Source organism: Macrosteles quadrilineatus, unplaced genomic scaffold (assembly GCF_028750875.1).
Source record: "Macrosteles quadrilineatus isolate MER2022 unplaced genomic scaffold, UCM_ALF_1.0 Scaffold_6__1_contigs__length_79288215, whole genome shotgun sequence".
Lineage (NCBI taxonomy): Eukaryota > Metazoa > Arthropoda > Insecta > Hemiptera > Cicadellidae > Macrosteles > Macrosteles quadrilineatus.
The window spans coordinates 28,415,218-28,428,644 of record NW_026542599.1 but is presented as its reverse complement, the minus strand read 5'-3'; the positions used below and the strand labels follow the sequence as shown (position 1 = coordinate 28,428,644).

General features: G+C 37.0%; 1 protein-coding gene across 1 annotated transcript in view; it reads right to left on the bottom strand.

Annotated features, from left to right (window-relative positions):
- Nucleotides 1-275: 275 nt before the first annotated feature.
- Nucleotides 276-13,427, bottom strand: part of LOC128997204 (growth arrest-specific protein 1-like) — a 31,753-nt gene continuing 18,601 nt past the window's right edge. Inside the window, exons 3-6 of the mRNA XM_054422808.1 lie at nucleotides 4,966-5,217; nucleotides 3,207-3,455; nucleotides 2,566-2,798; nucleotides 276-1,872 (exon numbers count right to left, since the gene is read on the bottom strand). Of these exons, the coding sequence (XP_054278783.1) occupies nucleotides 2,571-2,798; nucleotides 3,207-3,455; nucleotides 4,966-5,214 (726 nt within the window). The 5' untranslated portion in view covers nucleotides 5,215-5,217 and the 3' untranslated portion in view covers nucleotides 276-1,872; nucleotides 2,566-2,570. The remainder of the gene's footprint in view (nucleotides 1,873-2,565; nucleotides 2,799-3,206; nucleotides 3,456-4,965; nucleotides 5,218-13,427) is intronic.

The following is a 13,427-nucleotide window of genomic DNA, read 5'->3' as shown; positions in this document are numbered from 1 at the left end:
CAAGCCTTAAGTCATTTGTACATACAAATTACTAAGAACTGTTTTAAAACTGTTCAAAGTGGCAGATTAAACGCTGATGAGTATAGTATTTATGATAAGATGTATTTTGTAGGCTCAGGATCTTGAGATCATGGGTGGTCTGGACTCAGCTGTCCTTTCTCTCTCTCTCTCTCACACACACACACACAAACTTTCCATCTCACTCTATCTAGTCTTCTACCAGCAGTCCAGCAGGTCTCAGAAAATACCAAACAATTTTACTACAAAATGTCTTTATTAAAAATCCAATCGGAATCATGATGTTGCATTACTCCAGGAAATCATAAACAATTATATTGATGTAACAAAATCTACAATATACAAATGAAAATAACATAACAAAACAGCTCCAGGCTCTAGAAAATTTGTTTAAAACAAAATAGTTAACAAAAATAAATATTGTACACTATGTCGTACCTTCTTAAATACATTGTATTTACATTGAGCATCGAAATTTCACACTTATTTGATGTGATAATTCCATAGATTTATGTTGCAGATTTGTCTTACTTGCCAATAATAATTGTAAAAAGTGAAGAGAAAGTATAAGTTTACTAACAAATCAGTTGGAGACAAACAATAAGATACTCATTATCAATAATGAGACTTAAATTTTGTAATCCAAAGTTGTTATACCATTTATAACAATTCAGTGTAAATCTACTCATAAATTTCACAGTCTGCTTGTGATGTTTATTAACAACATTGTTTTTCAGTAAGAAAAACAAATTTAAAATATAAAAAATTATTAAAAATTAAAACTGCAGTAAAAAACCAAAATATGTCTTTCAATAAAATAAATATAGTTTTAAAATTGTATTGATCATGAATTAATTTTTGTTTGGGTATTTACTTCAAGATTATATCAACTATTAATAGCTACCACAATTTTAACTTGGTTTTAAATATTCACTATAAATTTTACAGTTGATTTTTAGTTTGAGATAATCAGCTTATTGTAATATTATCAAGATAAAAAAGTAACATATTCTTTGGTGAAATCATTTTGTTAGATAGTTAGAATGAGCAGGAACACATATTATATTTGTACCGTTAAACCATTTAAGGATAACTTTTTAGGCCTATATTTCATAATTAATTAAAATATATGAGATTAAAATTCTATCAATTTGAATCCTGAATGGACTTACATAATAATAACTTTCGGTAGCCTACAACAAGAACTAAACTCATTACCAATATGTAAAGCATCTGTAACTGGTTCATCTTATTTTCTCTAGGTAGGTAATGAATGTTTTTTCTCAACATCTTACCCTTCCACAGATTTTTAAAATTTATAATTTTGACAAATAGGCTAGATTATGAAAAACATAGACTGAAGATTAGAAAGCCTAATAGATTTCTACTTAAAAAGTTAAGTACATTTTGTATTTTTCCAAAAAACATTTTCCAACACATCGTAAACATTTACATTTGTAAAAAATAACAAAGTAAAGAATAAATAGCTCTAGATTTGCAAAATCCATATAAAAGTTTACAAATCCACATATACTATTCTTTGGTGTTGAAATTTATACATTGTCCTCGGACCTCTTTGAGAGGTTTCAAGGTTTCAAGATAAACAGTCCAATAATTGAGAAGATATACAAGATACAAACTATTCACAAATATTTACACTTATAGGCTATACATATAGACAACTGTACAGGTCAGAAGTGATGCAATAAATACTGAGTTAAGGCTGTGTGAGAGGAACTAATGCTGCGGATGGTAACTGCGGAACTGCGGAAACTGCTGCGGAACTGCGATGTGATTGCGGACTGAGGTAGGCTTCATTGGTTCTTAAAGCTGTTTTCACATGAGGAAGCAGGCCTGCAGAATATGTGCAAAAATTAGAAGTTGTCAATTTTATCCTGACCAATGGATTTTTTCTTAAGAGCTTGGTTTGGGATGGTTTCGTTTCATTTTAAAATGAAGGTATTCTTAGAAAATAGAAGAAACCAAATTAAACGTACATCGATGGGGCTTAAAACTGGGTAACACTGTAAATTTCTCAAAAAGCTACTGGCTTTTCTCGGGATCAAACTGGCAACCATTACAAAAAAGGATGGACTAAGTGTTGGACACTAGTAAGGCAAAAAGTACATCAGTCAGTAAAAGAGAAAGACTAGTTTATGTTTACAGAGTATATCAAAGTTTTTCCTCCTGCTTCTATGTAGCACATTCGGCAAATATTGTGGGAATTTGGTCGAACTGGGACAAGATCACACAAGAGAATTTGAAAACAAACAGGAGGTCCCTTGAATAGTTGAAGAGAACCGTGTAGTCTCTGTTTTCGTTGCTACATCCCTGAGCACGCCCAAAACAAAAAACTCACAGAGAATTCCTCTGACGGATATGAGATAAGAATACACTTTTACGTTCTTCCACAAGATTTGCTAAGTGTCTTACTCCTATAAGATGTGTGGTTTTTTTTGCTGAAGCAATGGAAATTCTTTCATTTGCGCTTTGTTTCCAATAGAGTTACAAATTTGCTAATAGCTTAAACAATAAACATAAACCTACCTTGGTCATGTGGCGAGCAGGCAGGTCAACATCAGTATACACACAAATAGCCAACGAGGTTGCACCATGACCCCACTGCCTCCTTCTTCCACCCCTGCAGTAGGCTCCTCATCTACCGGGGGTGGCGGAGGCTCGGGCTCCTTGTGGAAACATAGCCTCGCCATGTTAATATGGATCTGTTCACAGTCATATTCCTCTCTTCCGTCACACACACAGGTCGTCAGCTTGGCAGCCTGAAACAATTTAGGGGTTGTAAATCTAGAGAATTAATTCCTTACGATTGGTGAGGTTTGAGAGTGAAAGGGGAAGTTAGGATGTAAAATGAGTTCTGGAGGTTAAAGGGTCAATTCTTTCAGTGAATGTTAGAACTTTTCAAAAGTATGGAATTTGTTGATCTGAGCCTTCGTTTTGAAGACATGTTTTACTTAGGTAGAAAGACTTTCAATTTCTTTAAATGTTCATAAATTTCCTTTAGCAGCCTATGTATATGAGCCTATTCATCAGCAGTAATCCAATAATATGAGTACACAATGGAAAATCTAATAAGAGGAAATATGTATACTTCATAAACAATATATTTGCTTGTATTTTTTTATATATAAATTTCCAATCTAATTGTTTGTGAAGATTCAGAACCTTACCTTTTCCTGTCGTCTGAGGATACTGATGCTGTTCTTGCAGCGGTTGGAGCACTTGCGGCCCAGAAACATGCTGCGGCAGTATCGATGGTAGTAGTCCAGAGCCGTGCTGCAAACTCCGTCAGCTCCACAGATCCACTCAGCAACTCTGCACGATACGATGGACTCGTTCCTGGTGGCTCTCAGTACATGAGGTCTGCACACCTCCACACGCTCCTTGGTCTCTTTACACAACTCGTCCGTGCACTCACACTGAAACATGGTTACACTGTTAGGATGTGTTGGAAAGTGCCATTAATATAGACTAAGTGAAAGCCAAGGGTATTTTCATTACCTATAATTAATTAATCAATGACAGAAGACATTAAATTATGATTCGATCCTCTTCCGGAAAGTTTTATGTTACCAAGTCAAATGACCATTAAAGTTCCAAAGACCAGCAATTATTATTGACATAACTTCCGAGAAGTGTATTAGTCGAAGGAGGTCTGTAGAGGAATCAAGTTTATTTTTCTTCAATGATGAGACAATGAAACGCTTACATTTTTATTTAGGTTAATGCAAAAATATGGTCAACTAAACTGTTGACGATATTTTACTATAGTTGTTGCATACTAAACTCAAAGTTTATTGAAACACACAAGTCGAGCCACATCATTTTCAATTTTTATAACAATGTAACTAGTACAAACTAACAAAATTACTTTGAACGAAATTGATAAGGTTTAAATTAGAGTTTATAGTAAGAGATGGCAGTTTTAGCACCAAGTTGTTTTTCTCCCTTTCCAGATAGTCCCTACAATTTTTCTTCCTTTCTAGACAGTCTCTACCATTGGGTCGGATTACGTTACAGCTGCTTTATAGCTGACGGGACAGCTCTATTGGAGCAGGCCAGAGACCAGAACACGACGGGGCAGCTTACACTACCTGGGCGTGGGTGGCGTTACAGACAATCACGTGACTAGAAATGGCCTACTTAGGTCTTCACTGTCACTGTCACTGACAAGGCGAGGAATGAGAAGGGAAGGTAAAACCAAGAAGGCACTATATGAGGAGCGAACTATGAGTGATTACAACTTTATACCCATTTTCATTCTGCTAGAATTTTCAAATAATCGGACGGTGGGATTTACATTTATAGCTATTTAGGAGAAAGCTACATAGTTGCAAAAGAAGCGCATTCAGTATCCTAATTTTGAACAGCACACTTCTACAGGTTTTATCGTATAGCTTAGTAAAAATTATAGGATATTTCAACTTCAATTTCACTCCCTTTCTTAGAAAATTTTGTCACTAAATTCAACGCACTTTACCGAAGGATTTTCAATTGGAGGAAAGGTTCGTTACTTCGTGAAGGAGAAATCAAACTACTCTGGGATCCCCGGCCAGCAGCACAATGTGTATATTTCTTATCGTATTTGGTACACTGGAAACTATAGAACAAATCTATACCGAATATTACACTCTTGACAGTAAAAAAAAATACTAGCTAACAATTAATTAAAATTTAATTTCTAACTGTTGTGACTTTTGGAATCGCCTCAATATCGTCGGAAAGAAAATGTGCTAAGTTACAACTCTAACCACAGAAAACGTAATTTAGAAAAAAATTCCAAAAATTCACTTGATTTTGCACTTACGCACGAACTGCAAAATTTGTATGACTCCTGATTTTAACTAGTCGTTTCATGGCGTAGCAGAGAAAAGCTCATGTAGATAGGCCAGTATAATCTACCCAAGTTTCCTCATGTGGACTACTTACAGACATGAGGTCCTTGCCCTCGTCAGTGGAGGTGAGAGCTATCAGCGCGTGCTGACAAGACTCAGGACAATGAGCACCGCTGTCCCTCAGCACGCTGCTGCAGCCGACCATGTAGTTCTGCAGCGCCATGCCGCAGCCCGTCCTGTAGGCGCACTTGAGCCGCGCCTCCTCGCAGCTAACCTTCCTGTGCGGCTCAGATCCACCGGCGCTGGTACACAGGAGCACGCCCGCCACCACCAGGAGAAACATCACCTGAAAAAGTGGCAAGATTAAACTTTGTGTTTACGCCAGTGGCATTGTACAATCTGCAAGGGGACGGTCCATATTATGGTTTTGTTAACATCAAACGCCGTCCTTTGTTAAATAGCATTAATTGATAGTAATGTAACCAAGTGTGATACATTTGTTTCAGTAATATGTCCACTGAAGTGACTGGTATCTGTACTCAATAATATGTTACCGAGTAGTATCTATGAGGAATGGTATTACCCTTTTTACATAGTTAAAGTTAGACAGATGAAGAGTTCCCTTACAAACACACTTTTACAAGACAAAAGGTGCTGAACCTTTGTATAGTATTATCTGGATATAGTATTTAGTATTATACTGTTTAGAAGTAATTGATCAAAAATTAATGGAAACATCAACTGTCTATGTACTGTAAGGCGAATTTGTTTGTTAGCGTTGATGTGGGTGGAGTGGTTTATACACGACGTTCACCATGTGAGACTGGTGTCATCACCTGGAAGAGGGGAACTATTTAAGTGTCCAAAGGTGTTCCGTAACCCCAAAGGACTCAAACAACTGATTTTGCTACAACTATTCACACAAAAAACACTATACTGCCAACAATTATGTGTTTCATTTGCATCTATCAAAGTAGGTTAACACAATTAGTTGATTTATTCAACAAACATAAGTAATTCTCACATTTAACGGTACGTGATATTTGGTCGTGTAGCTGTGCACGGAATTTATTGTTTTAACCCAAACGCAAATAATTTAGATTACTCGTATAATGCAAGACTACCATTTCTAAAGACAGCAATTTTGTCTTTGAGGCAAATAAATTGCTGCGGATTAAAGTTTTATCACATATTAATCCCTTATAGAATTATGGCTCTATCAGTACTTAAGTGTGATGTGTATAGGCCTACATTTAGCATCTTTGTGAACCATTGAATCAGACAATATATGTCTCTTTTTGTTTTTTATGTTATTTATTTTAGACTATACTAGCAGAGTACCCGTCCTTCGTACGGGGTTGGCATATAAGTATCAAATGCTTATAGCAGTTATGAGTGAGGACATGGTTTAAGAAATTTCGGTTCTTTTTGAAGTTCGTTCGCTACGCTCACTCACCTTTAGGTTGGAGCTCGTTCGCTGCGCTCACTTTCCTTCAGGTTAGCTCGTTCGCTACGCTCACTTGCCTTCAGGTTAGCTCGTTCGCTACGCTCACTCGCCTCCAGGTTTTGCTGTTGTCATAAATGTAAAAGAAATAATAGTGCTAGTGCTGCACCCTGTTGGTAATCCTTGTAACTTTTAATGCTATTCAACATCATAGAACAGAACCAACTTGTTTAATTGAAACAGCTGTTAAGATTCATTAATTCCATTTCTCATAAGGTTAACATGGGAAACTCCAGAGCCACTGGGGCGGAGCCCCGAAGGATTTTTGGGATAAAAATATGCCTATATGTTAATCGGGAATGTGAGCTATCATCATGCCAAATTTCAGCCCGATCCGACCAGTAGTTTTTGAGATTAGCTCATACAAACACACACACAGACACCACCTCTTCTTTATAATAGTACTAGCAGAGTACCCGTCCTTCGTACGGGGTTGGCATATAAGTATCAAATGCTTATAGCAGTTATGAGTGAGGACATGGTTTAAGAAATTTCGGTTCTTTTTGAAGTTCGTTCGCTACGCTCACTCACCTTTAGGTTGGAGCTCGTTCGCTGCGCTCACTTTCCTTCAGGTTAGCTCGTTCGCTACGCTCACTTGCCTTCAGGTTAGCTCGTTCGCTACGCTCACTCGCCTCCAGGTTGAAGTTCGTTCGCTACGCTCACTCACCTTTTGCTGTTGTCATAAATGTAAAAGAAATAATAGTGCTAGTGCTGCACCCTGTTGGTAATCCTTGTAACTTTTAATGCTATTGAACATCATAGAACATAACCAACTTGTTTAATTGAAACAGCTGTTAAGATTCATTAATTCCATTTCTCATAAGGTTAACATGGGAAACTCCAGAGCCACTGGGGCGGAGCCCCGAAGGATTTTTTGGGATAAAAATATGCCTATATGTTAATCAGGAATGTGAGCTATCATCATGCCAAATTTCAGCCCGATCCGACCAGTAGTTTTTGAGATTAGCTCATACAAACACACACACAGACACCACCTCTTCTTTATAATAGTATAGATATAGATAGATAACTTTGGAATGGTTACAATCAAAATAGAAGAGATATATTTAAACTCCCGCTTGACTTCTAGTATTGTAACCAAATAATAAAGTGCGCACTAACATTGATCCTAAAAGAGGAGGGACGTATTAAATATCCAAGTGTCAATCCAACGCCGCCACACGTCCTCACGGGTCACTGAGCTTTGACTCGAGAAACACACCAAAGCAATTTCAAACTTTAAAATTAGATGATAAGTCCTCTTTTAACATTTTGAGTTTTCCGTGTTGGTGTACAGTATCTTACTTCATAACTTTCATACATTTCATTAAGTCAAATTCAATTGGCAGTGCAAAGGACAACATTTCACTTTGTAGGCTACACACTATACAGTACCCCCGTAACTACCAAAAAATGTATAAATAATTTAATAGCGTGACAACGAAATGCCAAGAGCTTGTAGAATGTATTTGCATCTTACCAAGGCTTGATTATTATCGTGGCTTGACCTTGTAGGCAAGACAAGCCTTCTGTTCTGCGTTAAGTCGTTTATGCATTCCTTCTCCTCGAATACGAATGCATTCCTTAGAATTTTAGTCAATTTAAACCCATATATTGTCTTTATAGTTTTGACAGAATTCAGTTTTCTCGTTTTTTGACAAACATTTTTTTCTCTGGCTTGAATAGTGCAATTCTTGTCCGGTTTAAGCGTGTATAAGTCGGTTAGGTTTGAGTGCGTTGGTATCAATAAATACTTTTCCCTGGTTTAAGGTTATATTGTACAGTTTTTACTATATTCTTTCATTAAAATACTATTATTTTCATGGTTCATTATTGAATCCGGATAAAATTGTTAAAGTTGGTTAAACAAAAAGAAGCAAATATAAAGTATCAAAACACCTTCTGCATTAACCGGACAAAAGCATGCTTCTAAATTGTCTTCAGTTGATCCATCAGGTTTATGAATCCATACCAAAGTATGTTTCATAGAAGGCTCTCCCCCTTAATGTCTAATATCTCGAAACAACTATAGTGAAATTTTATTCTAGTTACTTGAAAGATTTTCCTTTCATGTTGTGAACTAAGGTACTAGTCCACCCATATTATCAACACTGACAGCTCGTCTATTCACAAACACTGAGGATCTACTAAGTAGTGATAAAGTATGTAAATCAACAAAGAACTAAGGAACTCAACTGTTATTGTAAGCTGAACCAAATCAACAAGTTAGGTATGAGTAAACGCAGAGACAATAGGAGCTAACGAGGCATAGTTTGTAACTGTCTGACGAGAAACAGCTGTGTTATTTTATTATGTTGGCACTAATCCTGGCTTGGGGTTTGGACAACTGTGTAAGCTTAATTAAAGTAGTTTCTGAAGTAAGAGGGAAGTGTCCACGCACTCAAATTTTCACCGTCGTATGATTAACGATGTTATACTATATGAATATTATTGGTAAATTTAAATGTATATTATGATTGAATTTAAAACAGTGAACACACCATATTATTAATATGGAAAGAACACATTTTGTAAATCTCAGTACAATATGTTGGTATACACCGTTTGTGGATACCAAAAAAGAGTACACTATAAATATTTTTACTCTGTGTTCATTAGGTTGGTCATATACTTGATACACTAAGGGGTTTCCCTGTTACATACATTTTCCAGCCGTCCTACTTATTAATTGAGGTGTCATTTTAAAGCTTTAAATCTAGCACACATGCAATTGTTAATTAAAAATAAAATTTCCTTTAGTGCTTTGTCTCTAACTTTCAATTTATTTTGCAAGGTTTATTTAGTTCTATTTCAACCTGTCACAAATATTTCCTGCAGCAATTTTGATATTATTAGCAATACGAGAACTTTCTAATGATGACGTCACGATACTATTACCAACGGTGCAATGACTAATTTTAGAAGCTTTAAAATGAAACTGAAGTTGGCCGATTTGTACTTCAATGTATAGCAACACCTTAGTTTCTGTACACTATATCTATATAAATAAAATTAGAGTTTTGTCTGTACATTGCTCAGAATTATATACTTTTAGGTTATTTTTACGTTTTATACATTAAAGAAGCAGAAACGAGTCTTATCTCAATTTCTGTCTGTCTGTCTGTCCCTTTGTCTGTAACACTCAAGATGGCATTTTACGCAATCTTCTCCGTGAAAACCAGAGTACATATTAAGATCCAAGTCATTTTAATGTATTCACTGGATTGGCGAGAGTGTCTTTAGTGATTTAAATATAGCCTCACTACTTTGTAAATAAAATTACGGACGTTCAAAAATGCAGTTTTGTGCGATTTTTGTCAAATTTTCGTTCAATTTTTATCACATAATCGTCTATGAAATAACGAACAGCTGTTCGGATCAAGATTATTTTTTCTAGCTGTCAATGACATGTTTACAAATGTTGTTTACAAATACCGCAACTATTTCGAATCACGTTTTGAAAGCAAATCCCAACCAAGTGAGAATAAAAACGTTTTTCTTACATAACGGATTTAATTAATCGCAAGTGCAATAATATAGTCTAATAGTGTAACCGTAAATGAAATTAAATAACTAGACATCGTCCAAATCGGAACCAGAAATTCTTTGAGTATAAAATGTTTCTTGAGTTTTGACAACCAGAAAGAAGAAGACCTTGAATCAGTGTTGTATAGGGCTGTGACACTGAAATGATCGTCGCCAATAGCTTACAAAAAAGGTTTCCACTCATTGACGGCGCTTCAATGGCGGTTGTGTAAAGTGTAAAGTAAAAAATCACAACTGCAGTGGGTGATTGTAACAGAGGTTTTACAGAGGAAGTGCTAAACTCGCTTTTCCAATGTGTCACTTTCTGTTTCTACTCACCGTGTGATGCAATCGCTGGACCATACAGCCAATAGGCCCATAGCTCATATCTTGGGTACGTAAGCCTACATATTTATTCATAACAACCTTTTTGACGACGATCCTTGATACCGGTACTTTTCCATAGAATACATGGCCTACCTACTTAAAAAATAAAATTACAAATGACCAAAACCCCAACATTGTGTGATTTTCGTCACATTTCCTTCTAATGTTAATAGATATACTAATCATTGTTTAGAGAATGCGTAATCTATTAAATAACAAAAAGTTGTTTGGGTAAGGTTGCTTTTTTTTCAAACTGACACCGATAAGTTTACGCTATAACTTTTTACGAGAAAATCCAAAAGCAAGAGATCAATAACCTCGGGACTAGATATTAATGTATTTAATTGGTCCGATTTACTATAGTTCTTAGGTAGGTTCTTACGTAGGTACTGGTTCTTTTCCTTAGAACCGGTAGTTTACAAATTTGATATCGTTGGTGTTGCACCTTTTTTATTAGAGCCGTCCGTATTCAATTTAAGTGATGTCTTAACTCTGTATAAGTTTTGCTTTTTCTGTCTGGATTCCAAATCTTAGCTTACCCGGTATGCTAAGAAAATGATAACCTATTTGAGTAAAACATTTGTTGGACAAACCATCATGAATTGTTTACGCCTTTATATTGTTTATGTATCAATAGTTCGTGGCCTTTGTTGGATTGTTGTATTGTGTTGTTTTGTTGTATGTTGGTAACGCATTAATGTCCTTATTTCTCAGTGTTTCACGGAATGGACAAGAGCACCTTTGATACTGAAAATGTCAACCGGAATAAAGTGTTAAATGGTGAGGTTGAGGTAGTACTTTAAATGCGTTTAAGTTAACCGATGTGGAAAGTAACTTTCAATTATAGGCCTACTTTAGGGCTACGCTTCATGGATCTATAAAAGATTTTTTAGTTTAATCATTGGACATATGGACCAACACGATCCGGGTGACATTTAATTGCGAAGCATTTATTTTGGCTTGAACTGTCAGATACTGTATTTGCAAAGGTTTATAATATAATAGTTTTGCCAGCATATCTGCAAATGTGCAAACTAATTGCTGCTCTTACTCTTAATATAAGAAGGCTTCAACTGACTACTATAAGATCCCCGTGCGTAGAACGGGCACACAGCTAGTCTCTCCTGTTATGAAACAGCTTGAGAGTTGTTTACAGATTTGGTTTTGGTTAGTTTTCATTTATGTACTATGCAAATCGTACGTTTCCCATTAAATCATTACATAAATACAAATTTAGTTTATACTACTCAAACATCTAATTATTGTGAGAAGAGAAAGTGGCAATACTGTGAAAATAAAAACACACGAGTAGAACTACGACACTCATTACAGCAAAAATATTGAGAATCCATAACAATTGTAAAAAAACTCTTTGGTAAATATAAAGTTCGGAAGACAATAAAACCAAATAATAAGTCAGGTCACAGTCGAAAGATCCGGTAGCATGTTATTTATCCGAAAAATGTGGACGACCTCATGCCATGTGCGAGGTACGTGGACAGTACTGTCGAGCCAGCTACGGCTGTCCAGCGGTAAAAACACTGTCATGATTAAAACATCAAATATCAAGGACCGGTTGTTCCAGAGGCGAGGTGGAGCGCTGGACCTCTCAATCGAGCAACCAGTTTCACCCGTGCGCTCGGTCATACAACTCTACATACTACCGTTACTGTGTATACAACCATACAGCGAGTAGTACAGAACATCTCAATCGAGCAACCAGTTTTACCCGTGCGCTCGGTCATACAACTATACATACTACCGTTACTGTGTATACAACCATACAGCGAGTAGTACAGAACATCTCAATCGAGCAACCAGTTTCACCCGTGCGCTCGGTCATACAACTCTACATACTACCGTACCGTTACTGTGTATACAACCATACAGCGAGTAGTACAGAACATCTCAATCGAGCAACCAGTTTCACCCGTGCGCTCGGTCATACAACTCTACATACTACCGTTACTGTGTATACAACCATACAGCGAGTAGTACAGAACATTTCAATCGAGCAACCAGTTTCACCCGTGCGCTCGGTCATACAACTCTACATACTACCGTACCGTTACTGTGTATACAACCATACAGCGAGTAGTACAGAACATCTCAATCGAGCAACCAGTTTCACCCGTGCGCTCGGTCATACAACTCTACATACTACCGTACCGTTACTGTGTATACAACCATACAGCGAGTAGTACAGAACATCTCAATCGAGCAACCAGTTTCACCCGTGCGCTCGGTCATACAACTCTACATACTACCGTACCGTTACTGTGTATACAACCATACAGCGAGTAGTACAGAACATCTCAATCGAGCAACCAGTTTCACCCGTGCGCTCGGTCATACAACTCTACATACTACCGTTACTGTGTATACAACCATACAGCGAGTAGTACAGAACATTTCAATCGAGCAACCAGTTTCACCCGTGCGCTCGGTCATACAACTCTACATACTACCGTACCGTTACTGTGTATACAACCATACAGCGAGTAGTACAGAACATCTCAATCGAGCAACCAGTTTCACCCGTGCGCTCGGTCATACAACTCTACATACTACCGTACCGTTACTGTGTATACAACCATACAGCGAGTAGTACAGAACATCTCAATCGAGCAACCAGTTTCACCCGTGCGCTCGGTCATACAACTCTACATACTACCGTTACTGTGTATACAACCATACAGCGAGTAGTACAGAACATTTCAATCGAGCAACCAGTTTCACCCGTGCGCTCGGTCATACAACTCTACATACTACCGTACCGTTACTGTGTATACAACCATACAGCGAGTAGTACAGAACATCTCAATCGAGCAACCAGTTTCACCCGTGCGCTCGGTCATACAACTCTACATACTACCGTACCGTTACTGTGTATACAACCATACAGCGAGTAGTACAGAATATCTCAATCGAGCAACCAGTTTCACCCGTGCGCTCGGTCATTAACTCTACGTACTACCGTTGTCCCTCAACTGTATAATGCAGTAGATAGAACGTCGGAGAAAATATATTTTTTTTATTATATTAGCATATTGTTAACGATGCAGCATTGTAAGTGCTGATCCAATTTGCAGCCAATTTTAGCATAGGCCTGAAAATAGCAATTTAAAAACAATGTAGGT